The sequence below is a fragment of the Condylura cristata genome, unplaced genomic scaffold (genome assembly GCF_000260355.1).
Source record: "Condylura cristata isolate star-nosed mole 26May11 unplaced genomic scaffold, ConCri1.0 scaffold00015, whole genome shotgun sequence".
Taxonomy (NCBI): domain Eukaryota; kingdom Metazoa; phylum Chordata; class Mammalia; order Eulipotyphla; family Talpidae; genus Condylura; species Condylura cristata.
The window spans coordinates 38,772,492-38,799,459 of NW_004567116.1; the positions used below are offsets into that span (position 1 = coordinate 38,772,492).

At 48.2% G+C, this 26,968-nt stretch overlaps 2 protein-coding genes across 2 annotated transcripts; one reads left to right on the forward strand and one right to left on the reverse strand.

Moving 5' to 3' along the window:
• Positions 1-264: 264 nt before the first annotated feature.
• On the forward strand, positions 265-12,653 carry DNAJB13 (DnaJ (Hsp40) homolog, subfamily B, member 13). Its single transcript, XM_004683192.2, has 8 exons — positions 265-332; positions 4,817-4,920; positions 5,841-6,002; positions 7,795-7,952; positions 8,901-9,014; positions 10,643-10,756; positions 11,678-11,754; positions 12,352-12,653. The coding sequence occupies exons 1-8, from the start codon at positions 265-267 to the stop codon at positions 12,503-12,505; spliced, it is 951 nt and encodes a 316-aa protein (XP_004683249.1). The 3' UTR covers positions 12,506-12,653.
• A 2,386-nt stretch (positions 12,654-15,039) lies between these two features.
• On the reverse strand, positions 15,040-21,410 carry UCP2 (uncoupling protein 2 (mitochondrial, proton carrier)). The gene is made up of 8 exons (XM_012725512.1): positions 21,303-21,410; positions 20,572-20,728; positions 17,758-17,982; positions 17,390-17,600; positions 16,481-16,675; positions 16,299-16,400; positions 15,779-15,959; positions 15,040-15,411 (listed from the first exon to the last, which is right to left on the reverse strand). The coding sequence occupies exons 3-8, from the start codon at positions 17,881-17,883 to the stop codon at positions 15,297-15,299; spliced, it is 930 nt and encodes a 309-aa protein (XP_012580966.1). The 5' UTR covers positions 17,884-17,982; positions 20,572-20,728; positions 21,303-21,410; the 3' UTR covers positions 15,040-15,296.
• Between the last annotated feature and the right edge of the window lie 5,558 nt (positions 21,411-26,968).

Here is a 26,968-nt window from a genome sequence, read left to right on the forward strand (position 1 = left end):
AAAAGCCATGTTCTGAAAACTTTTAATTTAAACTAATTGCTATGCACCATAAAAGCTATGGTTTCTGAGTGAGTGACCTTTCTGAGGGTCACATAATCCAGTTCTATTCTTTCCTCTAAGACAGAACTGAAAGGGGTTTACTTGGGCAGAAAGGACTACAACTCCCATAGTGCCCCTGTGCTGTTGTCAGGGCAACCAAGGAATGCAAACTAACAGCAGTTCTGGAGATAGGACTCTCCACCTCTGACTGCCAGCCTGCCAGCCATGGGCCAGGATTATTATTCTGTGCTCCAGATCACTCGCAATGCAGAGGATGCCCAGATCAAGAAGGCGTAAGTTGGAGCAAGACTGAGGCTTTTGGGTGGATTGGGCAGGCTCCACCCACTCTTTCAAACTGAGTTTTCCTGCAGTGTTTTGGGCAGGCAAAGTAAACCTTGTACTTTCTCTTGCACCCTGCACATCTGTATCCTGGCTTTGACCTGAGTCAGGGTTCCTAGTCCATTATGCTCTTCCCTCCATACCCTGTCTCCTCTCTTGGATGCTCTATTTTCCTAACAGTTAAATGAGGACAACGGAGACATTTGAACTTTATCCTGAATATTATGGATTGGGAGCAGGAGAGTGATCAAGCCAGATGGATGTTATAAATATGGGTTTTTGACACAGAATATATTGCATTTCTGAATACTTCTATCAAGTGTTGGGGACTTTGTGGTCCATTTCTAAAAATGTGTAGGACAGGAGAGAGCACATTTTCCTGAAAGAAAAAATTTCTACAAATGTTTATTAAGTATAGCCATATGGATTAGGTACAGTAGCACTTAATTGGGATGTAATTGTTAATCAGACAGACATGCTGCTTAATGTTGTTGGCAAATACAGATGTTGAAATGAAGTCTCAACAATTATGATGAGTACTATAAAGGGAATCAGAGGGTACTGAGGAAGTGATGATGGAAGGAGAGACACAGATGCCTTCAAAGGAATTCATGACGATGGTCAAGGCAAAGAGGAGGCTTGAAGTAAGGCAGGGCTGGAGAGGGGAAGAGAGTGGACTTGGCAATTAATTGGATCATTGCAGGTAGAGAAAAAGCGAAGAATTGGGATAATTCAGTCAATAATAACTAGAATTCACCTTAGAACAATGTAGGGGATTGGGCTGCTGAATTCTACATGGCTAAAAGTCTACTTATAACTGATTCCCCCTAAACTTTACTAATGGCCTGATGTTGACTGAAAGCCTTGCTGGATAGCATAAGTAGTTAATAATATATTTTGTATATATTACATACTGGCTCCTTACAAAAAAAGTAATAAGGAGAAATAAAATGGCTTCAAAAATCATAAAGGAAAATATATTTATATATATATATACTTATATATATATGGGTTCACATATGTGAACCCATGAAGTTCAAACTGTTGTTCAAGCAAGGGTCTACATTCACTGTACACTTATTGAATATGCAGAGTCTGTTCTGAAAACCTCCCATCGTTATATCGTATAACTTTCACAACAACCCTGATATAAAAATCCCATGATTATATCAAAAATCAGAATATAGAGTAAGTGGCACAACCAGTATTCAAACTCCGTGCCTACTACCATGGGTCAGCTCTGAGGGAGCTGAGTGGGTAAGTGTAGACAATCTACGGTGTGGTTGGAGAAAAAGATACAAACTCAAGAAACAACTAGAGAACAAGTCAGAACAAGGTGTGATGCTGGTTACGTTTTAGGGCATCTCATTGACCAGTGGGACCGGAGTAGAGAAAGCTCAACAAAATGCAGAAATAGAAGATCAATTTAAGCACCAGAAGGCCTGAATCCAGGCTTTTTTGCCTACTAGCTGTGTAACAGGGAAATTATTTAACCTCCCTGAGCCTCAGTTCCACCCTCTGTATCCCTCCCCCTGCAAAATAAGGGTTGTTGTGTTTTGTTTGCAGTTCTCATAATTGATTGTGAACTTTGTCATCGAAAAGAACTGGTGTAGAGTCTAAGGGAGGTCGTGACAACTGCTTTTAAGTTTGAAGTAGAGCAGATTCTGTTAGACGCCCTCCCCTCCACCCAAGGTTTCTCATGGATAGAGGAAGAGTTGAAAGACAGTAGACCCAACTAAGAGGGAACGTTGCCTAAAAGTCCCAAGGTGAGAGGGACTGCCTGCGGGGCAATGAGCTTTTATTCCCCACTGCCCATGCTAGACACTGAAGACATAGAACTGGATCCAGCATCAAGGAACTCACAGCCTATTCGGGGAGAGACTGGTCAGTCAAGACCAACAGGAGCACAGTATGCTAAGTCCTGGCTGCTGGGAGTAGAGTGTCTCACTAGAATGGAGGCTGCAGTCAGAGAAGGCATCTGGAGGAGATGCCCCCTGAGCTGAAAGTTGAGGGATGAATAAACACTTACAGGAGGAGATGGGAGTTGCTAGCAGGGGTGAGTGTTACAGGGAAAGGGCCAGAAGGTCAAAGCATGGGCAATGCATTGTAGGAAGTTAAGAGCATGCAAGAAGAGCACGAGAAGTCATGGGGGCAGAGTGAGAAGGCAAGAGACAGAAGTGGGGGCTTGAATCCTAGAGTGACTGGGTTTCATACTGGAGATAATGGGGAGCCAGTGAAGGATTTAGGCGAGAAAGAGATGTCAGGGAATATTTTAGAAGCATCAGATTAACAAAAAGAGTGATAAACCAGCTAGAGCACACAAAATAGATTGAAAGGAGAAAAGTGGAAGCAGAGAGACATGGCTCAGTAATAGTCAGGGATCGGAAAAGGCAGGAACGGAACATTATTTAGAAAGAAAAGTTGACTTGCCTGGGGCTATAGGATGTGGAGAGAGTTAAGTAGCTGCTCAGCTTTTGGCTGCAGTGCCTGGACAGCAGAGGGGGAAGGTGGAGAGTGGAAGCGTGGTTGCATGTGGGCTCACTGGTTTTGTGGGGCCTTGGGACGTTGGAGCGGAGATGTCAGCCAAGCAGACAGTTGGAAACGTGAGTCTTGAGTCAGGGAAGTGGCGTGCTCTGAGGCAGAGATGTGGGGGTCTTCAGAGAGTGGTGGTAGTTGGGGCTGGGGGACAGGCGGAGATGCCTGTGGAGCACACGGTGCCGGGGGAGAGTGGGACAGCAGAGAACCCCCCCACCAGTGTGGAAGTTGTGAAGGCGGAGGAGCCTGTGAGGCCACATTTGTACTGAGCAACCTAGGACCCGCCCCACCTACCATACTCTGCTTTCAGGCGGAGTACCATACTCTAGTGGGCTGGCCCATCAGAATAGAGGTGTATTTTATACAGTCTTATATAGACCAGTGATACACCAACAAGATTTTATTTTTATTTACTTGTATATTTTTGAGGATTTATTTATTTATGCATGTAGAACTGTGGTACAGGCCAAAGGTGTGGGGTGAGAGGATTCACCAGAGACAAGAGTGGGGAGCAGAACAGGCCGACTGACAAAGTACACTGCTGAGGGGAGCAGCGGTTGAGGCAGGAGAGGTCTGCTGTGCCATGCAGACCTCCCAGGGCAGGGGCAGTGATCTAACTCAGTGTATAGACAAGCTGAGGGGTCCAATAGTGCTGTGCTTTAACCCATTTGCCATCAGAGAGGGCCCCAAGATTTTATTTTTTAAAAGCTATCACTGAAGAAGGCTTAGCCTTTTGACTTTGAGGCCTTTAAGGGGCAATACCAAAAGCCTGCTATTTGTTAATGAATGACTGGCATGGCCTGTCTTTCCTACTAGAAGGTGATTTCTCAAGTGGCTCGTCCAGTTCTCTGTGTTCACAGTGCCTGGCACCAAGCAGGAGTAAATAAATGACTGATGTGAGCTCACAGTTCCACACGGCAGAATGGATGTATGACTGCCTGCAGAGACCTCCTGCCCTCAGGCCCCCAGTACATCTAGTGTGAGGAAGCATAGGTAGAGGGCTGGGAGGGAGGAGAGTGGGGTGTTTGTTCTCAGCTCCCTTTCTAGGAGATCTTCAGGCTGGCCTAACCCCTTACCTGAAGATCACAGCGTGCCATGGGTCCTGACCACAACCACACACTCCCTCCTGGCCTCCCCTTTCTGCTGTAAGCTCAGAGGTGGGTTGGCAGCTCTGGGCTCCCAGCTTTAGAGTGCTGTGCTGTCCCTCATGGTTTCTCCTACTTGGGGAGTGTCTTGTTAAACTCCCACAAAGCATACGGTTCATGCCATTCCTTTCTCCTGGTGAGAAGCATCAATGATCCAGCCCCCTCCCCCCATGCTATGCTGAGAAGCTCCTGAGTGGTGAGGTTGGGCAGATGCCAGTGTGAAGAGGGAAAGAGCACAGAGGCAGGAAAGCTGGAAAGCAGTCTTTGGCACCATCCTTCCAGAAAGTCTGAGTGTTGGTTCAGATGTGGAGTGGGGGTAAGAGGTTCAAGACATGTATCAGGAAACCCCTGTGAGGTGTGAGGGTGAAGGGGGGAGCAGGAGTATGTGGGACCAGCCTTCAGACCACAGCGCAGCCTGAGCCCTCTGAAAGGAGGGGAACGATTGGGAGAACTGCAGGGGGTCCTGAAAAAACTCTGCCAGGCTGATGGTTGCTTGCTGCAGGAGTCCTGTATCCTGCAGGTGCTCAGGGCTCCACTATCCTGAGGCAGTGTATAGACAAGCTGAGGGGTCCCAATGGGGTGCAGCTACTGGGGCTGTCTCTCAACCAAGCTCCCTACACCAGTTTTCTCTTGAAGGTCATCAGAGCAATGCATCGCCCCAGCCACTGCAGCTTTGATTTATAACTGGGAACATCAAAGCTCTGAGGGGCCACCAGTGCTGTCACTCAGCAGCATGTCAGCTCTTTTCCTTCCTGCAGGTATCGGAAACTGGCCCTTAAGAACCACCCGCTGAAGTCCATTGAGCCATCCTCAGCAGAGACATTCAGGCAGATAGCAGAGGCCTACGATGTGCTGAGCGACCGTGAGTGATTAGGGATGAGCATACCTCAGAACATCTTGTCCCCACATCTTCATAAATACCATGTCTATGTCTCTGAACGTAGGACTCTCCAAGGGGGCTCACTAGTGACTAAGCATTCCTCTCCTGCCCAGATCCTAAACAAACTGAGGAGGAAAACAGAACAAAAAATGGCCTCTCTCAGTAGACACAAGCTAAGGCTGGACAAGGTGTCCCAGCAGAGTTCCAGGGTTGGGCTTACTGGGTCTAAGGGTCTAAGGCTGAGGCTGGGGCAGCTTTACTGAGCAGTGAGGTCTCCATCTCCCCAAGGACAGCATAAGTGTAAAGGGCAGCAAGGGGCTAGTAAGGAAAGCTCTCTCTCTGCCTGGAAATAGTGATTCTCTGCCTCAGTACACACAGTGCCCACATGTGGTCCCCTAAGGATTTGTCTTGGAGACTATAATCATGGATAGTGTGTGGAAGAATGGCCAGAAGATCACCATGATTTCTCTAGCCCTAAATTTCCAGGATTCTAGAGTTCTTAAATTCTAGGATTTCAAAGCTTTAGAGTTTGGGAGATTTCTGAGATTCTAAAATTTCAAGGGTCTAAAATTCAGTTTTTCCCTATATAAGCATAGCCATAATAACTGAGTCAAATAATGCTTAACCAGGATGGTAACCTCACTCTTAGTCTCTCTGTTCCTCTTCCAACCCTCCTGCTCCCACTGAGTCCCATCTCCTTTCTGGAGGGGCAGACCAAGACCCACCCAGAATGAAGTAAGCCTCCACCTTCTAGAGTCTCCCTCCAAAGGCTGTCAAACTGCAGGCACTTCCAAAATGAGGCTGCTTGCTCCTCTTTCTTCCCTATATCTTCCTGCTTCCCAGCTCTCCATCTGTCTTATCCTTGAGGCTGAGTTTCTCCTCAAGGTCACACATATCCACAGCTGTGAAGAGAAGCATCTATGACAAGTTCGGCGAGGAGGGCCTGAAGGGCGGAATTCCTCTGGAGTTTGGATCCCAGACCCCATGGACTACTGGATATGTCTTCCATGGCAACCCTGACAAGGTTTTCCATGAGTTCTTTGGAGGCGACAACCCTTTCAGTGGTAAGAGGACCCACCTACCCCCTTGCCTGACTTGGAAAGGACATAGCTATAGATGACTTTAAATTAAAAAAAAAAAAAAAAATATATATATATATATATATATATATATACATACACATATATCTTACTTATACACATAGTATATATAGTATATGATAAAAAAGAAACTTTAAAAAAATTTTATTTATGCATATAAGAACTGGGGTGTAGGCCAGAGGTTTGGGGTGTGTGTGAAAGGATTCGCCATAGACAGAGTGGGGAGCAGGACAGGCAGAGCTACTAAAATACATTGCTAAGGGAGAGACAGGAGAGGTCCATGTGTATTATCTACCTGACCGGGGATCGAACTCATATAGCAGAGGCTCACAATGGCTTCATAGTGCTGTGACTTAATCCCTGCACCACCAGAGAGGCTCAAAAGAAACAATTTATTGAAGACAGAAATAAATTCCTGTCTTCCATTTTCTTTCCCACTCACTGTTATCCCTTCAGAAAATTTTAATAAGTATATGAGCATGTACTTATTTTCATGTAAAACTTTTATTTTGTTGAGGAAAAGGATCATGTTGTACACATTGATTATTTTTCATTTACTACATTCCGAAGAATGTCATATCTAGATCTTCATTCAGTTAGTGACTATGTTAAGATTTAATTGCACAGGTATGTTAGTCAGGGATCAATTGCAGAAGCAAATAGCAGGAGGAAAGCAGGGAAGCAGAGTGGATTAATACAAGGGTATAATGCACCCTCTCACCTTGGAGGGCCAGGGTGAGAGGGCTCTAAAATGGCCTCAGCAATGCCTCTGAGAACATCAACTCTAAACCCACCCACAAGGACAGCCTTGCCCTCTCCAGGCTGAGGGGACTGCACCATTCCAGCCTGTGAATTTCTCTCCGCAGCACTAAACACAAGATGCAGGGCACAGAAAATCTGCCTCTACATTTACAAAGGGCTTCACTTCTAACAATAAACCAAGTAGTCCAGGGCACATGTCAAATGGTCCTAGACTGAGATCCCACCTCTACTACTTATTGGCTGTGGGATCATGAATGTTTTGCTTGGCCTCTCTGAGACAATGAGATAATAATGTGAAGAGCTGAAAAACAGCACCTACTGCGCAGTAAGCTCTAGCTTTAGCTCTTCTTCATTGTCATCTAATCCTAATGGTGGAAAGCAGGCCAGGCATAATACCTCATCCCACAGGTGCTTCATCCAGATGGATGAACTGAAGCCCAGAAGACTGCACAGCACATCAAAGGATGCAGCTTTTTCTGCACCAGATAGAAGGGGTAGGGCAACAAGAGGAGTCAAGGGTGTAGAGTTGGGCAGGAACAGAAATGAGTTTGGGAATATGCTGGTGACCTCTCAGACTTGTTAGGGATCTTCCTCTCGCCTCCATCTCAGCTGCAGACTTCATAGAAACTTGAGTCTCAAGTGATCATGGGCTGGGTTGGACAGAGAGGAAGAGGGAGGAATGACATTCTATGATTCTCCCCTAAAAGCGACAAGCCATATGTGGTACTCCCAGGTGCTGCCACCAGGGGGCACTTGCACCTCTCGCCAGAGGTAGCATTGAGGGGTACTTTTCCAAGGGGGTGTGTGTGTTTGTTGGTGGGGGCCATCAGGGAAGTGGGAGAAACAGCAGAGAGTAGCAAAGAATGATGATCACTGGGACTGCTGTGGAGGACATCTTGTTGACCTGGCCAAACACTAGTGGGAACCAGATACTGGGATCTGAAGGGGTCTTTGGACACTATTTTTCTTACTCCTCACTTCCTACCTTCTGCAGAGTTTTATGATGCAGAAGGACATGAGGTAGATTTGAACTTTGGGGGGCTCCGGGGCCGAGGGGTCAGGAAACAGGACCCCTCCATCGAGCGAGACCTCTACCTATCCTTGGAAGACTTATTCTTTGGATGTACCAAGAAAATTAAGATCTCCCGAAGGGTGAGTTACTGGCCTGGCTCCTACTGGGAACCACCACCTATCCCCTCTCACCCTACCAGTCACTTCCTCTCTAACCCTAACTGGAAACCCCAATATGGTGTCTGGTAGAATTGTGGAATCTTAGACTCATTGTAGAATTCTAGAATCTTAATTTGAAGGGACAATCGAAGGTATTGGTCTGGTTCTTTCCTAGAGCAGGAATCCCCTCTGCCACACTCCTAAACACGATGACCTTTCCTCTCACTTCTGCTGTGTCCCTGTAGGGAGTTTTGGCTCTTATAGGAGGCATTTCCTGTGTGTTCTGTCCTGGGCCACTGGCAGAGCATTTCCCCGGGTTGCCTCAGGATGCATGTCTCCTGAGAAAGAGGAAACAGTGTGAGTCTGGGAGAGAGTCCCTGAGAAGACTTGTTGAGGAAGCCCCTCAGTCCCATGGCACAGCTGTGGGGTAGGCACAGGAGCATGGCCCCCCTCATATCTTAGCCCAATGGGGGAGATGCCAATGTGTGACTCCCTGGGAATGGCATCCCTGTTGGCATGGGGAATGGAGGAATGACATATTAGGGGAATGTTTTGGGTAGGGCTCAGCTATATTGACTTCATGGTCTTCCTCCTTTGGGATTAAGAAAGACCTGCTAGAGATTCAGGGCTGGGCCCTTTGGGGTGGAAGGAGGAACTGAATTTATGTTTCTGTGTGTGTGTGTGCGCGCACATGCACATGTGTGTCTGTTAATGACCAGGACTACATGATTTCCAGAACTCAAGTTATGGACTTGTTCAACTCATGTTGACAGCCTAGCATCTCAGGCCCCAGCACCACACCACACCCTGCACTGTGGAATCCTAAATTGTCAGTTCCAATAGAATGGGAGTAGAAATGGCTCAGGGTATTCTCCCCAGTCCTGGAGGCCTGAGTACAGATCCCACGGCCCCCCCACCATCTCACTGCAGGTGCTGAATGAGGACGGGTACTCCTCAACCATCAAGGACAAGATCCTCACAATTGACGTGAAGCCTGGTTGGAGGCAGGGTACACGTATCACCTTTGAGAAGGAAGGGGACCAGGTGAGAGGGAGGGATGCTGACTAGGGTCAGTCCTTGGACTCATGAGGTGGGGAGACTGAGGATGAGGAGGAGACGCTTCTTCCTGCCCCAGGAAGCTCTGGTCTGAGGAGACCAGAATGCAGGGTCTGGGATGGGGTGGAAGGAGGTATCCCTTCCAAGAGACAGAGCCTCGCAATGCCTCTGTGCGTGGACAGTGAAGGGTCTTTCCCCATTTTACAGAGTGGGACACTGAAGCTGAGGGAGGAAAGACTCACCTAGGGTAAGAGTTCTGCAGGGAGAACCCAGCCCTAACTCTTCCCAGTAGTCTTCAGTCTTTCTCTGAAGTCCAACAGTAAGAGCTGCTCAGAAATCACTTACACATAATAATCTTAAATACTCATTTAAGGGCCCTCCCTGGTGGCGCAGCGGGTTAAAGCACTGCACTAAGAAGCTTAAACCACTTCGCATGAGTTCGATTCCCGCCTGTCCCGGAGGTGACCACATGGCGCGGCAGACCTCTCCTGCCCCGCCCGCTGCTCCCCTCAGCAGTGTACTTCGTTGATCTGCCTGTTCTGCTCCCCGCTCTGTCTCTGGTGAAGCCTCTCACCCTCCGCGTCTCTAGCCTGTACCCCAGTTCTGTATGAATAAATAAATAAATCTTAAAAAAAATACTCATTTAAATTAAAAATATGAACTTATTGTCCAAGGCATGCTGAGTCCTTAAGTTCTGAGAAGAGGCAGAGTGAGGTTAATCCTCTTGACCACATTTCTTGCCTCTTTCTTATCTGTAAAACATTTACTTCTAAAATCCCCTTCAAGACCTGGCTCCAACGGCCCCAGCTGGGCAGCATTTCCTGCCTCCTCACCCTGCTGGGTGCATCTCTGAACTTCCACTTCTGGGCCCCCCCCTTTTTTTTTAAAGATTTATTTATTTATTCATACAGAACTGGGGTACAAGCCAGAGATGCGGAGGGTGAGAGGATTCACCAGGAACAGAGTGGGGAGCAGAACAGGCAGATCAACGAAGTACACTGCTGAGGGGAGCAGCGGGCGGGTCAGGTCAGGAGAGGTCTGCCGCGCCATGTGGTCACCTCCGGGGCAGGCGGGGATGGAACTCATGCGGAAGTGGCTTTAGCTTCTTAGTGCAGTGCTTTAACCCGCTGCGCCACCAAGGAGGGCCTCTGGGTCCCTTTATCACAGTCTTGACCCAACTTGAAGCCCCACTGTGTGTTCTACCCTACTAGGCTGGAGCTTAGTAGGGGTTCTCTGCCCCCCAGTGCCCAGAAGAGACCTCAGCAGTTCTGGTGACAGAACTGAAGGAAGTGTGGCCGGTTAGGGACCAAAGAGCAGTTCTCTGACACTCAGCTCAGTGTCCCACCTGCCAGTGGGGGAGGCCAAATCCCAGGCAGCTAAGCGCATTTACTGGGCATGCTCAATGGAGAAGTAAAGTGAGGGGGGTCATGTGGCTACAGGGGGTGTGTACAGGGAATGGGGGTGGAAGGTTTTCCACAGGAGAAACTATGGGGCCAAACTGGAAAGAACCTTCTAGGAAACCTGGTCTCATCTCAGATGAAGACAGGGAGACAGTAGCCACAGGAACTTGCTCAAGGTCACACAGTCCTTACCACCCCTTGTCTCCCCCTGCCCAGGGCCCTAACATCATCCCAGCTGACATCATCTTCATTGTAAAGGAGAAGCTACACCTTCGCTTCCGCAGGGAGAATGACAACCTCTTTTTTGTGAACCCCATCCCCTTGGGGAAGGTGAGTGAGCACAGATGGGTGGCTCAAAGAGCCTGTCCTGTCCAGGCCCCATGGGGGGCCTGAGGCAGGCAAGTGGCATACTGGACTGAGCAGTGTGGGGTGCAAGCCTTCAAACCATGCTGGTGCCACACGGGGAAATCTGGCTAACTCACTGGGGAGTGTGAGTGAGCCCTTCATGCCCTCACAACTCAAGCAAGAAACAGCACCAGCCTAGACTTTGCCTCCACCCCCCAAGCCCCCATCCCCCATGCCCAACCCTGCCTCAGTCAGAGAGTCCTCAGTCTCACCCCCCACCCCATCTCCCTCCACCTGGTCCCCTTGTGCTCATCCCCACCTTCCGGATCTACAGCTGCATCCTTCACAGTCCTCCTGCTTCCCTGCTCCCCACTGCCAGGAAATCCCAGGGGTCTCCACACTCTCTCACCCTGCCACACTGCTTTCTAAGCACCTTTGCCTAGCCTTCCAGGCCCTGCTGATCTCATCCACCAGCTGCAGGCTCAGTTCTCGCCACTGAGAACTCCACCCACCTGGTGCTTATCGATGCCTCCCTTCTCTGGCTTGCTGTGGGCCCTCTCCTGGAAGTTGTCTGCCTCCTTGTCTAGCTGGCTACAGCTCCTCCCTATCCTTTGAGGTGTTTATCAGCTGCCACCACTACTGTGAAGCCCTCCTGAGTCACCCCAGAATGCTTTGGGGTCTCTCGTGGGCTCCCACACACTCCTTTACTTCCCTCTATCATAACATGTATGCACATCAACTTTACTACCAGACTGCCAGCTCCTTGAGGACAGATCACCCAGCCTTCACTCACCTCTTAGTCCTTGAACATCCTTTTGTCTCCCAGAGTCCCAGCTCAGGGCCTGGCACTGAAGCAGCTCCCGAAGGGGCTTCCTCACTCCCGCCTTTGGCCCTAATGTCCCCTAGGCTCTGACTGGCTGCACTGTGGAGGTGAAGACCCTAGATGACCGTCTGCTCAACATTCCCATCAATGACATTGTCCAGTGAGTCCATCTGCTTGGCCCTGGCCTGGGCTGGGTCTCACTGGTTGGCCTGGTAGTTGTGCAGTGTGCGTTTAGCACAAGTGGGGGGATGGGGTGGGAAAAGGACCGAAGCTCAGCCTCTACCCCAATCAAGCTGTGGGCTGCATTCACTTGGCAAATGGAGTCAAGCCACTGTGGAGTTTCACTTTCCAGTGGTGGGCAATCCTTTTTGCCTTCAGGCTTTAAAACAGAGACAAGAGCTCTGAATTGCTGCCAAAAAGTCTTTTACTCAAGAAAGGATTTCTGCTTGGGAAACTGATGGAGTTTAGCATTTCCCACCCCCAACCTAGGACCTGCTTACCTTCCCTCCTGGTTCCAGTTCCCGTATCTAAAACGAGATTCCTGGAATCCTCTGTCACAGACTCGTATTAATGGGACTTCAGGAAGCAAACTGTCTGGAACCAGCCAGTCTCCCCCCATCACTGGTTCTGGCTGGTGGAAGCTGGAGTGGCCCCCAGGCCTACTCAGTGAGGGGGGCTTGGGAGGGGTAGCAGGGCCTCTGTCCAAATGCCGCTGGGGTGCCATCTGAGTCTGCTTCTTTCATCCTCCCTGTCTCAGTCCCAGGTACTTCAAGAAGGTGCCAGGTGAAGGGATGCCACTGCCTGAGGACCCCACCAAGAAGGGGGACCTCTTCATCTTCTTCGACATCCAGTTCCCCACCCGCCTCACACCCCAGAAGAAGCAGATGCTACGCCAGGCACTGCTGACGTAACAGGTGGGCTGGAGTAGGGGGTGGAGGAAGCCAGCTGGTCTTACCCATTGCTACCACCCCCCCAGACCCCTGCAGTGTGTGCAGGGCAGACTGAAGATGGGGTGGCATGGGGTTTTTAAACTCTTACAATAAAGATTTATTCCCTATCTTCGAGCTACCCAGAATTTGTGTTCGAAGAGCTTGAAAGAGCCTTTCTTGTGGAGAAGAGGGGAGGGTGGCGCTCAGGAAGATGAGGTCTGAACCCCCACATTACCACCTTGGTAGAGTGGGGCAAGGCTCTGTGGCTTCTGAGGGTCACCAGCTCTTGTCTGATTTCTAATGACATCTGAATTTTAGTATGACCTGACCAATCTGTAGAGAATAGATGAAAAAGAGAAAACAGTCTCGCCCCGGGACTCAGTGTAAAGCTGTTATCAGAACCTTGATGGCCACTTCCCGTGGGCGCAGAGCTTCGATTGGGGCAGCACAGAGGACGTACATGCTGGAAATGGCTTTGTCTGTGCAGTGGGTCCTGGGCTAGCTCTAGGCAGAATGGGTTCGGCTCCTCGCCCTCCACTGACTCCTGGACCAGAGCTCATAAGCCTCTCAGGTTCTTGGGGAGAACTGAGTCAAAGGTGTGAAAGTGCTTGGTGAACTTGCTGCTGAGATTTCAGGGTCACAGCAAAGCTGCCAACGCCGCCTTTGGGGACCCTAGCTGCAGGCACAGTAGGGCTTGTGGGGATCACCCCTGACTCCCTACCCCCATCCCAGCTGCCTTTAATTTCAGTGCACTATGCACCTCTTCAATGCCAGAAGACCCCTTTGCTGGAATCTGAGTTTGGGCTAAGTTAGTTTCACTTCTGTGGAATGACTTCTTGGGTGGCAGAGAAAGCTCCAGTGTTACCCACATTGCTTGGATGCAGCCACTGAGAGGCCTATACTTTCACTTTAGATCTTTTTCTTAAATGGGGTCTCAACAGCACTTGTCAACCATTTTTAAGCCACCTGGGAAAAAGCAGTGATAGTGGATCTGGAGATGCAGAATCTGGACTAGGGCTCTAGGAAGCGTGTCTGCAGCAGCTGCAGTCAGCCACACCTCAGCTGTGCTACTTTCTGGCAGTGTGTCCTTCAAAAATATCACCTTTCTGTGCCCTTTTCTTAAAAGCACAGATTACAACCTTTATCTGGCAAATTTTATGGAACCAGAGGGAGAGTGAAGCCAGTTCTGCCCTGAGGCAGAGGTAGGAAGGTGATAGGAGTCCTGTTCTGAGTGGGTGGGGAGTGTGGGGTCTGGGCTGTGAACCACTAACACTCCATGACTCAAGGGCAGCGAGAAAGCCTGCTCCCAACCTCTTCCTCATGGTGAGGCTCTGAAGTGAGATGAGGCCTTATGTGATTTCTGACTTCACTGGTCTTCAGTGCTACAATGATCTACAATGCTTCAATGTCAGTCAGGGGAAAGCATGCTTATCATAGCCTATTACAGGCACTTAGGATTGAAGATCAGAGAGCAGTGGCTTGCCTGTAACCAGTTATTGAGGCCTGCAGGCCCACCATCTAGTGATTCCTGCCTCCTCTCCCACTTCTTCACTGACCCAGGGTCATGCCCAGCACCATCAAGTCTAGTCCCTCCAAGGATCTGGGACACAAGGCTGGTGACCAGCTGACAAACTTGACTAGTGCCACAAAGTGCTCCTTAAAACCTTTCCTCCGATGCACAGCAGGGGTGATCCTGCCTCACAGGGTTAAAGTGATGTTGTAGGTGCAGGAGGCACACCAACCAAGTCTTCCATTTGTGCCAACTTCTGCAGCCCAGCTGGACTGCCTGCAGCTTTCAACCCTGCCTCTACCCATGGCACGCAGCTGCATTCCTCTTGGGGTCTATAAGGCCTCAGCTTAGTATTTCAAAAGCTACGAAGTAAGGTAAAGAATCCAGGCCCTCTTTCCTTCTCCAGGAACCTAACATTCTGGAGCCCTCCCTGAGCACTGAGGGGTTGCTCTCCTGCTGACCAGGGAGGAGGGAACAAGGAGGCCAGAAGCTCTGGGCTGTGAGGCAGAAAGCCAAGCTCTCTGGGCCATAGGCGGCCTGCAGGACTGGTTCCTGGGAAGGAGTCGTCTTGGGACTTCAGCCCAGTTCAGCTGCTGACTGTGTGCCCTTGCCCTGACTGCTCTGTCCCGTTTTTGTCAGACTTCTATTAAATGGGCCTGAATGACTTAATTCCAAGGTCTATGTTTGTATGACATGCCTTGGGATTCTGGAATCTCAATGAGTCCTCTACTCCTCAAAGCAGAAGTCTTCTACCCCCCTGCCATGTGCTTTCATGTCTCTGAGGCCTGGTGGGGAAAGGGAATTGAGAAAAAAGATACTCTTGTGACTCTAGGCAGATCACCACCTGCCATATCTGTTCTGGAAAAAGAAAGGGACTAGATGACATTTATGAACCTGACTGGATGCTGGAGGTGGGTCAAACCCCTTTTCCAAGCCAAGTGGCTCCTCCCCTGCCTGCTACCAAAAGGGCCCGTGAGAACAAGACCTCTCAAAATAGCTACAGAGGGAGGAGACAACAAGGTTGTACTTGCTTTATATGGTAGCGTGATGGCTGGGTTGGGATGAAGATTCAGGTTGTGCTTTTCAAGGGACTGAAGGCTTAGGGAGATGAAGGGGGGGAGGGGTGTGCAATGGGTAAGGGAGGTGGGAAGAAGAGGAGGGGAAGTGGGGACAGGAAAGAGAGTGGGAAGGAGACTAGGAAAGCAGGGCCTGGCTGGAGCCAAAATCAAAGCCAGAGCTGGTCAGGTCAGCAGCAGAAGGGACTCAAAAGTGAGCCTCCTGGGAAGTGCAGGCAGCCATGAGGGCCCGTTTCAGCTGCTCATAGGTAACAAACATCACCACGTTCCAGGAGCCCAGGCGGAGAAAGGAGGGCATGAACCTAGGGGACAAAACATAGGTCACAGGCGGTTCCTCAGTAACCCCTGAGGCATGCTCACCCCATTGACCCTGGCATTCAGTTGAACCAACTCTGTTCCAAAGCAGGTTGAGAGAGCAAGGAGAACACACCCTGACAGCTGCATGGCTGTGAGCAAGAATCTCCCATGAGTCTTATCCATGTAACTCCCTTCGATTAGGGATGGAAGCAACTCTGGGAGCGGGAGGAGGGAGTGAAGAAGATGAAAGTGCCGGTAAATACCCGGACTAGGACCAGAAATTGACATTTGGTTGCTGCTTAGTTCCAGGTGATTCTCTACCAGCTGACAGGCCAGGTGGCCTGGCTTAGGTGAGGTGGAGGAGAGGCTTACCCTTTGTAGAAGGCTCTCGGACCCTCCTTCTGGAGCATGGTAAGGGCACAGTGCCCAGCGCTGCTATACTGGCCTGGGGCAGAGTTCATATATCTCGTCTTGACAACATCCACAGGGGAGGCAATGATGGTGGTGCAGAAGCCTGCCCCAAAGGCGGACGTGAAGTGGCAGGGGAGGTCATCTGCCAGGGGGAGGGGCAGGCAAGGCAGTCAGGACTTGCACATTCCAGAAGGAACAAGAATCACTTAAGGAGCTAGGGGCTGTGGGGCTTTCGACACAGAGATCCCACCCAGGAGCTCTCCTGAGGTCCTAAAAGAGCCATTTTGCCAACTTAGCCTCAGTGCTTCAATGTACCAACTAAGTGCTTCTTCCCACTTGTTTTCAATATGGCAAATGAGAGACAAACTCACTCCACAAGCAAAGGGGAAATAGGATGAAAAGATGTCTTTTGTTAACCTAACTCCATACCTACTTCCGTGTTGGGGAAAGAGTAGGACCCGACACCATTAGCCTAACTCACCTGTCATGAGGTTGGCTTTCAGGAGGGCATCCTTGATGAGGTCATAGGTCACCAGCTCAGCGCAGTTGACAATGGCATTTCGAGCAACATTGGGAGAAGTTCCTATAGGAGGATGGGGTGCCTAAGTGAGACCAGGAAAGAGGGAGGGAGGGATATGGAAAAGAGAAATACCTGTTACGTACCTTTCCAGAGGCCCCGGAACCCTTCTTCCCGTGCAATGGTTTTGTAGGCCTCAACTGTGCTTTGGTATCTCCGGCCTCCTCCAGCGCGGGCCTGAGCTTGGAACCGGACCTTTACCACATCTGTGGGCTGAGCCACAGCTACAGCCAAGGCACCTGTGGTGCTGCCTGCCAGGAGGCGGCTCCCGATGCCGGCATCTGTGGGAGAATCATGGGGTCAGCGTGAGGTGTCCATCTCTCTACCCCAAAACCACAGCACTGTAGCATCTGCCTTTTGGAAATAGGCGGCTCACTGAACCAGATCCAGCTCTTGCTCCAAGTCCTTGCATCAAAATATCAATGTGAGGGTCTACTTGGTTAGGTACCGGACATAGTAAGGAGTGAGATAAAATGAGACTCAGTGATTTCGTTCATAAGCCATTTTTATTTACTTCATTTTACCTGCTCAGTAGTCCTGAGAAATCATAATCCTTTCTGACAAATGTGAAAACCAAGGCTCAGAAAGAAGTGGCTTTCCCAAGGAGCGGGAACTCCTGAGGTTTGGGTTCTCACTTCACATTCCCTTTGCCCTGACTTGTGGTCTTGGAAAAAGTTGACTTTGTGATCTGGATTTTCGGTTTCCACGTGTGTAAAATGGGGGGTGGGTATGGGCTGCTGAGGATCTGAGGTGGAAGAGTACTGACTCTGGAGGCAGAAGTCCTGGTGTCTTCTCTGGTGGCTGGCACGGGTGACGTGCAGTCAAGCCTGGCAGGGCCCAGCTGCTTAGGAATCATTAGGAGAATCAGGGCCCCTTTAGTTTTCTGTAACTCTCACCTCTTAGGGGTCTACAGGAGCTCTTCACTTAGAAGAACAAGGATTAGTCATCACTGGGAAGAAAAAGTCAAGGGGCGTCTAGCCCAGTTCCATACTTACTCTCAGAGCCCTTGGTGTAGAACTGCTTGACGGAGTCGTAGAGGCCAATGCGGACAGAGGCAAAGCTCATCTGGCGCTGCAGGCCGGCGACCAGCCCATTGTAGAGGCTGCCGGGGCCCTCGGTGCGCACCATGGTCAGGATGGTGCCCAGCACACCGCGGTACTGGGCACTGGCCAAAGCCTTCACGGCTCCCTGACTTTCTCCTTGGATCTGCAAGGCCGTAACAGTGATTACAGGGACAAGCTTATCTTGCCATTCCTATGCTCTCAAGTTTACAGACCCAAAACAGCCCTCTGGCACTAGAAGAGTCTGTCTTGGGTCGGAAACAGACTAGATACCATCTGGACCCCAGGTTTCACCTTCTCACCTGCAGCCTGACTTTAGCAGTATCCAGGGGAAAGGTGATGAGATCTGCAATGCAGGCAGCTGTGCCAGCTCCCAGGAACTTCACAGTGGCAGTTGGGGGCACATCTGTGACTTTGAACCCAACCATGATGCTGACTTCCTGTTACCTCTCAGGAGATGGAGAAAAACTGGAGAAGGGGGCACCTTCAATCAGCAGCAAGACGAGATAGAGGAACTCTGCCAGAATCTAAGCCATGGAGAAAAGCCTTATTAGCAGTATCCTCAGGGCCAACTTGCTCACCAAACCCACTCCAAACTTCCCTGACAACACGACCTCCCTAAAAAGTAAGGACTCAAAGAACCTTCTCCCTTTCACTGCAGAGAGCCTGTGTGGATCCCAACTATCCCATCACTGCCTCACAAAGGGGCACTGGCCCAGGCCTTGTCTGTGGGGTGCAGGGATTTCACTGGAGAAATCTGCTCCAGCAGCTCTAGGGACAGTCACAAATGGGAAAAAGATTTTAATCAGATCAAGACCTGATACACACAACCCCTAGGCTTATGACCTGGATTTCTTAAATAGGAGAGGTTCCTCTTCTTATAGTCTGGAATTATCTAAGTCTACAAGAAAAGGACCGCACAAGATGACTAATTCAATCCTTCCCAAATCTACCCCTCTAACTCTTCCCCAGCCCCCTTGGGGTCATTTATCTCTGGAGCCATTCTTTCAACAACTCCCATTCTTTGTTGCTTCAGATATGCAGGAGACAGTATTTACCCTTAGGCTGGCACTTATTGTCTGGCAGACAAAAGCAGGTAATTCAAACTGCTTTTGGAGCTTGCAGGATAAACTCTCAAAATGCAGAGGAGGAAACAACTATTTCCTTGGAAATAGAGGTAAGGAAGAATGCATAATCAAAAAGACTCAAAAAAGGTGCCCTCAGCAGGACCTGGAAGGGGCCTGGGCCATTCTTTGGAGAGTCAGCATCTGGGTGCTAGACTGTCTCACTGCTGGTCATCTAGTTATACAGGGAAAACTCCCTGGCCAGTTTCCTCTCCCCCAATATATGGGGGTCCGCATCTTCACTGCAAGAGAGAAGGTGATGAGGTGTAGGTGAGAGCTATGAAGAGTAACACAGGAAACCAAAAGCTCCATTTGTTCTCAGAGTGGGAACAAGGCCAGCCCTCCTCCGCCCTCTGCAGCCTCAGGAGGAAGTGAGCCCAGCACCCAGTGGGGGAGGGCAACCTGCTTTGCTCTCTCCAGAGCACACTTCTGACTTCACTGGAGCAGCTGCTCTGCACTGAGTCTGATTGGCTGTTCTGTCGCTGGGGCCAGGGAGGAAAGAGCTCAGGCAGAGGGAGGATATGGTGTGAGTGTTGTGAACAAAGAGATCCAAGTAAACAGCTCACCCGGGCGCTTTCCTCCTGGGTTTCTCAGCCCAGATGGCTGGGACACAAGGAAATCAGGAGTCTGCTCAACCATGTGGGAGCTCCTGTAGGGTGGGGCCTGGCCTTACTTGTGTATTTTGGGAGCCTGTCCATGAGGTTCAGTGAAGACTGGGGCTCAAATGTCAGAATGGGTTGATGAAGATGTTTCACTCCCAGCTTCCCTCCTCTAAAACCCTCATTCCGGGCCCTCCCTGGTGGCACAATGGGTTAAAGCACAGCACTGAGAATCTAAAGCAGCTTCCCCATGAGTTTGATGCCCGCCTGCCCCGAGGTGACCACATGGTGTGGCAGACCTCTCCGGACCTGCCCACTGCTCCCCTCAGCAGTGTACTTCATCGATCTGCCTGTTCTGTTCCCCACTCTGTCTCTGGTGAAGCCTCTCACCGCCCCTGAGCCTCTGGCCTGTACCCCAGTTCTATATGCACAAATAAATAAATCTAAAAAACAAAACAAAACAAACAAACAAAAAACCCTCATTCCATCTTCCAGGAGGGATCTATATCTTTCTCCACCCCATAGCCGGAGGCATTCCCCAAGGCAGCCCTGTGAGATGACCTTATTTCCATGCCCTAATTTCCAAGAGACAATTTAGTAAAAGTCATGTCTACTGGCCCCAAAGCTTATGCTATTTGCTTTGCACTGGTGCCCAGAACATTTTTCTCTTCTTTCTTTCTCAGCCAAAGAGCCTTTCACCAGGAAGTCCATCTAAATACCCAAGTTCTCTGGTGCAATATGACAATTCTGAGAAGATTCATGCAAATGGTGTCCCTTCAAAGACATGATGACACATGTCCCAGCCCTATCAGGTCCCAACCATGAGTTGGGTTGCAGGGATTTGTGAAGGTTAGTGCCCCATCCACCTCAAAGACAGGTGCCACAAGTTGGGTCCTTCAAAGGTGTGGGTTTGGGGGCAAAGGTCACCTGTGCTGCATACCCTAAGAAGAGCAAGTAAAACTCAGACCTAGAAAGAGTTATTCATAGTTTACAATCTCCAGCAAAAAACCAGTTCTGAGTACAAAGAGGGACACCAGATTACTAATCTAAGTCTTGCAGTTAATCAAAACTAGAGTCAACAATATGTAGTCAGAACAATCAGCAACTGTTCCAACTCTGATGCTAATCTCAGGTGACCAGGGGCCAATTACTGTCTCACCAAAGCCAGTTTTCCCCTTTGTAAAATAAGGACCATCATGCATGGCTTGTCAAGGTCAGTTTACTGGTCTTGGTTTACGGAGACCAGCGAGGTATCAAAGTGCTTTGTGAACACTGAAGAGCAGCTTCGCTGAGGTGGTGATGGTAGTTATTTTTGCTAATGTCTTGCTGAAACCTGCCCTGATCATAGGGCTAGGAGGGAGCAGGAGAGCTCACCCTTAGACTGGACTCTTACCTGGCTTTGTAAGCTCTCACGCCAAGGTCGCCAAGATCAAGCTTCTCTAAAAGCATCCCATTCTTCAAAGCTGTCAGCAGTTAACATGGCCTGATCCCTTTGGTTTTCCATAAAAAATGGCTGGGAGACGAAACCCCTAACGGTCATACTATGTGTCCTGTGGATGAGGGCAAAGAAGAGTTTAGAAAGGGAAATCTACATTAAAGCACCACAGCCCAGCAAGAAAAGGGCCAAGGCACACTAGACCACTCAGTGCTTTCCTGGGGTGCAGGGACAGGCTCCATCTTGCCCAGGGTAGCCAAGGACTGATCAAGTACCCACACAGGAGAGGTAATGAACCCAGAAGTTCCCCTTCCCGAACCCTTTGCTCTCTAGCATACATTGGCTCTTAGTCAGACTTCTGCTTTAGGGGACTCAGTCCCCTGAGACACACACCCCAACAGTCAGCAGACTGGTGAGTGGGAGCGATGTGCATATTGGGGTCACGATAGGTTCCAGACTCACTAAGAGTCTAGAGCCCAGAGTGGGGCTGGGGGCGGGAGTTGCAGAGACTGGACAGAGCAACTCAAAGCCCATTCCTAACAGAAACGCTCCAAGTATCAAAGATGAGAGATTAAAAAGAGAGTAGAGGGGCAAAATACAAACTAGTCTGGGGAAAAGAAGAGAGAAATTAACCAGATGGAAGCCGGGCTAGCGGGCGCAGGGATGGGGCGGGCCGGGGCCGAGCTCACCGGGCCACAGGGAGAACACCAGAGTGCGGGCGGCTCTATCCGTAGGCGGAGCGCACGTCGAGGGAGCGGTCCTCAACCCCAGGCACCGGCTGCAGGCGTCCAGTGAGGTGGGCGGCAGCGGCGGCGCACTTAGGTTCTTGGGGGCGGGGCCAGGCGAGTGGGCGGGGCTTTGGGCGGGGCCTGCGGGGTCGCTGGAGGTGGCGTGTTGGACCGCTGTGCCCTGCGGCGTTTTAGCAGCACCTGCCCTCCGCCCTGGGCGCGCCTTCCTTGGTCCTTCTCCCTACCCCGAGGGTCAACCCTGCTCTTCTCCAGGTCCTGCGACCTCATGGTGAAATTAACCGGACTCGCCCCAAGAAGCAGAAACTGCCCCTCGCTAGGGCTCTTTCTAGCAGCTCTGAGACTGGGGTGTCGCGCACATCCTCCATCTCGGGCCGTCTTCCATCCGGGCCGGGGCCGCGACCCAGACTCTGCAACCCACCCCAGCTGCCGCGGACCTGAGCCTCCCCACCCGCCTCGCTGGCGATTGGCTAAAGTCGCCGCGTTGCCACGGGGAGAAGCGAATTTGGGCTGCAGCGGCAGGTGGCCGGCAACGGCCAACGGCCGTTGGGCGCGGCCAGCTTCCCGCCATCTCCCGCTGCAGACTCAGCAAGCCGTTGGGGGCCCTGGGGACTTCTGGCCCGGCGGGTGGGGGCCACCAAACGTGACGCTCCCGCCCCTAAATGAGAAGGGACTCAGGTTGCTAACGGTCTTGTGGGGTGACAGACACGTGAACAAGCAGCAACTGGGTCCTGCGGCTGGGGCTGGGGAGCAGAAGGAGCTAGGTCACTGTTCCTAGTGAACTGTTCCCTAGTTTTGTGTGACCCCCCCCCCCACCTCTTTGTTTTCACCCTTGTGAGGGCTCCCAAGACCGTGTAAGGATTACTTAGTCCAGGAAATTGCCTCCCTGACTATACTCTGTCATCTCCCTGAGAGCAGGAGGCTAGTTCCTATGCACAATATCTGAGCACTTTAAGGGCAGATGTGGGGTAGTGTTACAGGCCAGCCTTTTCTTGGGGACCACCCTGTTACAGTGGAGGCTCAAAGCGAGCAGTTTGGGCTGCTGCAGCCCTTAAAAAAAGTGATGGGAGAAAGGGGAAGATGAGCATTCGGCAGGTGTAATTCTTCAGTTTACCTCAATATGGGTGCTGCACCTAACCTGTGAGGCTGGTATTAACCTTCACTTTACAGACAAGGAAACAGCCCAAAGTGGTTATATCATCTGCTTAATGTCAAGAATCAGGAAGTGTGAGCAGTAACTTCAACCCTCGTTAGTTAGGCTCCATGCCTGTGTTTTCTGTACAGTCTACAAGTGGAAGGACTTGTCAGCTGAGGAGTTTATATAATTATAGCAAGAAAGAAAAAACAAACTAAGCATATAGCCCTGGCAGAAGGAGTTTTCCCCAAAATGACTTCTGCTACTGTGGAGTTTCCCATTCACTAGCTGGTCTAGCTTTTGCAGGTACTGTCTCTGGATGTAATTAACTGATTCCTGGGGTGTGCAGCCAGTTAGTGGTGAGGCTGCTGAAATTGTGAGGGATCTTCAAGGAGACATAAAGAACAGATGGAGCTAGCAGCCTGGAATTAGTTTCACCTGACTGCCAAATGGAAGCATCTGGATTCCAAAGGGGCTTCTACCCGAGTTTTTGTTCAGCCCTGGTAAAATCCAGGGGGATGTTAGAAGGATGATGTGTGCCACTTACAAAGAAAATTGAAAAACATACAAGAATGCCAGAGAAGAAATGGGAAACATCAGGTAATAAAAACAAATATGAGAAAAAAAAAACCAGTTCATATGCTTGGTTATTTCTGCTAAAAATATGAAGGAGGTTGGCTGTAATGACTAGTCCCTACCCCAGGCAAATTCAAAATTACCTGCTTGCATTTTCATTTGGTGCTTGACCTTTCTGAGCAAGCTTAGGCCACAGTTGGGTGAGGCCTCATTTAAAGGGTGGTTAATACTGACCAGCAGTCCTGGTGCCCTTCCTTGGCCTCAGTCTGGTAGCTTGCCTGCATCTACTTAGCCCTTGTTTTGCATTAAGATGAGGTGATGATGGTCACAGGTAATAAGACAGGTGCCCTCATTAAAGCAGCCAGTGTAAATGTTAAACAGTGTGGCTAGTTGGAAAAGACCCTAGCCAAAGTACTGTCATCTGCAATGTAGGCACCTTAGAAGGCACCAGCCAGTGGGGTATCCACCAAGAACCCCTGTCCCTCCACCAGGGCTGCCCTAGCTGAGAAGAAAATGAAACAAAGATTTTTTTGACTTCAACATTTAATAAAAAGCTGAAAAGTTGAATTTCTTTAAGCCCACTTAAGATGTAAATTGAACCATGCATTTTAAAATTCTTGTCTGTCATGGCTTATAAAAAGGGGAGTGGGAATTGGAAGAATAGCGATAAAGTCAGAAATTAATCATTTGTAACAACAAAATCAGATTAGAAGTTTTAAATGGATCTTTGTTGATAAATAGCAAAGCCTGTATTTTAAATGTTGAATTAGAAAAAAACCATTAGAGTTCAAAGATTCTTCAATCATCAAAAGGAATGAAATGCATTTACTCAACCATAAAAAGGAATGAAATACATTTTATTACACGGATAAACCTTGAAAACATGCTAAGTGAAAGAAGCCAGTGACAAAATTATATATATTTTATGTTTCCATTTACATGAAATGCCCAGAATAGGAAACTCTTACAGAAAATAGGGCTGGGAGGCTGGGGGGATGGGGTGTGACAGCTAAAGCGTAAAAAGGAATGGTTGTTTGGGCGGTGATGATAATCTTCTAAAATTGAGTGTGGTAATAGTTGAACAATTCTGACTAAACTAAAAGCTATTGACTTTCTTTAATCTTTAAATGGATTAATTATATGATATGTGAATTAAATTTCAGTAAGTGACCTACCAGAATAATAACAATGCAAACCAGAACACCTTAACATCCTTTCAAGGACTGCCTGGTGCTTTGAATAAATTCTAAATTTATTCCAAAATTTCTCATGAGGTGTCAATGAGTATAATTAAGACATAGTAGAATAATTGTGCATAATTATGCTGATTTGCATATTTCCAGTAAGGTAGTAAGATACTTTATGGGTATTGATAACCAAACTAATTTATAAAAGTCTACGGGAATTCTTAACATATCACCCCTCAATACTAGATGTTTATTGTTTTATATCTTCCTACTCTATAAATATCAAGATGTTTTTACATCAGATGAGTTAAATCTCTTTCCATTAACCTCTAAAATATAGATAACAAATTATCAATATAAGAAAAACAAGATACATGATAGACTAACAAAATCACATGACTACTTATAAATGTTAACAGTCAGAAAAAAGCTTATACTGTTTATTCTTAGATTTATAAAATAAAATGCAGATAAACTAAAGATAAAAATAGTGCTGATTGCATGAAAAAAATGTGCAAAATGATGTAAAAATAAACTTTAGGAAAAAAAATAGTGCTGATTGCTTTAAAAAAAACTGTTAAAAGAAAAAAGCAAAACCTACTGGCCTTTTTTTTTTTTAAGCAGCTCTTTCCTGCATTAGAATAAGCTATAATGAGCAACATATTAAATGTTTCCCAAACTACAGCACAACATACTTTTAAGATTTTTAAGTTATATTCCACCAGCAACAAGTTTTTTAATGACTAGCACTATAAAGCTAGTTTTTGGAAAGAAAAAAGACACAAAGTAGTAATAACAAATAGTATAACCAAATTACTGCTAATGAAAACTAAAAGTGAGAAGTGAAGAAGGTGGCTGACTATTCAATTCTAAATATTTACTCTCCAAATATTGCATTCCCATATCATTATAAGATGGTGAACTTGAAAAACGGGTCTCTGAGTGAATACCCAATGTTGAAACCTTCCTAGAATGAGTGAATAAAGTTAAGGACATGTATAGAGTTTTCTACTGGAATCCCGGAGTTTTTGAAGACTTCTTTTCTGCAAAGTTTGTGTATAGCAGTTTCCATACAAACGTTCTTGTTTATTTTCAGAGTTTCAAAGTACAACTGAAAAGGAAACCACTCAGCTCCTGTTGTGGCAACATGAGTTCTGTTTTGACTCGGTATTTGCTTCCTCAATGGTCATTTAAAATAATTCTGTACTTTCATTTGTTCAGAAGCATCTTTAAGTTTTCTCTTTGCAAGTTGACTAGGAGAGTATACAGTGGGGACATATCCGCAAACATCCCTGCAAGCCCTGGCTGCTGCTCAACATTTGCAATACTTTATGAACGCCTATGCTTTTGTGAGCAACCTCACCTCATAGTTCTATTTTATCAAAGGCAGAAGGTTTCCCTTCATTCTCCACTGAACCTAAAGTAGAAATTACTTCAGGATTATGATCCTGCACCATTGTTAATGCTCAGCACTGTGAAATATATCTGGCTGATTTTGAATTCTTACACCTCAGGACGGTAAAAGAAATGAGGATTTGACTTTTGGGCAGTGACTTCTGAATGATTGTTCTAAAATTACTGTGACTGGGCTGTATTCATTGAGAGGAGCCATAGAAACAAATAACTTGTAATTTTTGTTGAAAGTCACGGCAAGTCACAGGGTCCAAATCACAAAACTTTAACGTGTAAAAGTTTCCAAACAAATCATAACTGGGGTGTCTTGCCTGTGCCGTTGTGCAACTAACTATAATGCAGATGGTTTTATGTTTCTGTGTTTGGTCAAACCATCTTTGCAGTCTGTACTTCTCCTTCCCAAGTATTTTTAATCTTTTTTAGCTCTGTAAGGAAGCTCTCCAGAGTTAACACAAGAGTTTGCCAAATTGTATTAGATTTCCATTATTAAAAAGGCAAGAGTTTCAGTCAAATAAGAAAACAATAAGTTTTGTGTATTCTGTAATATAGACCTAATTGCTTATATTGCTTGCATCAGCCAAGTCTTGACTGTTTTTGTCAGTATTAAAACTGACAAGCTTTCTGTTCAGCACTCCTGCTTTCTCCCCATCCTGTCATAGGAATAATTATTGTGGATAGAGTGCTTTTAAATCTGTTTATAAATGGAACATTCCACCAGGATGAAAGTTGATTCAAATTTATTATTTTCTCTTCTTACAGGTAAAGTCCAAGCTACAACACATAAAAATATCATTCTAAACCACGGATAAGTTTATCTCAAGGACATTCACAAGCTCTGCAATATTCGAATGCTCATCTATTAAAAGAAATATATAGGGTTTTACAAAATTTTTTATTTTTAATTAATTTATTTTTATTCATACAGAACTGGGGTACAAGCCAGAGTTGCGGAGGGTGAGAGGATTCACCAGAGACAGAGTGGGGAGCAGAACAGGCAGATCGACGAAGTACACTGCTGAGGGGAGCAGCGGGCGGGTCAGGAGAGGTCTGGCTCGCCATGTGGTCACCCCCCCGGGGCAGGCCTGGCTCGAACTCATGGGCAAGCGTGGATCGAACTCATGCGGAAGTGGTTTTAGATTCTCAGTGCAGTGCTTTAACCCGCTGCGCCACCAGGGAGGACCGAAATATATAGGGTTTTAAAAATTTTTTTATGTAGATTTTACATCATTTTTCTTTTTTGTACAATGCATGCTTTCTTCTCTCAGGTGTAGTCCCCATAAAATTCCCACCACCAGTTC

Excerpts from the sequence above, each read along its gene's own strand:
- DNAJB13 (XM_004683192.2), top strand. The coding sequence starts at position 265 with ATGGGCCAGGATTATTATTCTGTGCTCCAGATCACTCGCAATGCAGAG. Across the intron at positions 6,003-7,794 it reads AGGCGACAACCCTTTCAGTG|AGTTTTATGATGCAGAAGGA; the intron begins GTAAGAGGACCC and ends TACCTTCTGCAG. Across the intron at positions 10,757-11,677 it reads ACCCCATCCCCTTGGGGAAG|GCTCTGACTGGCTGCACTGT; the intron begins GTGAGTGAGCAC and ends AATGTCCCCTAG.
- UCP2 (XM_012725512.1), bottom strand. The coding sequence starts at position 17,883 with ATGGTTGGGTTCAAAGTCACAGATGTGCCCCCAACTGCCACTGTGAAG. Across the intron at positions 17,601-17,757 it reads CTGCTAAAGTCAGGCTGCAG|ATCCAAGGAGAAAGTCAGGG; the intron begins GTGAGAAGGTGA and ends ACGGCCTTGCAG. Across the intron at positions 16,676-17,389 it reads CTACACCAAGGGCTCTGAGA|ATGCCGGCATCGGGAGCCGC; the intron begins GTAAGTATGGAA and ends ATTCTCCCACAG.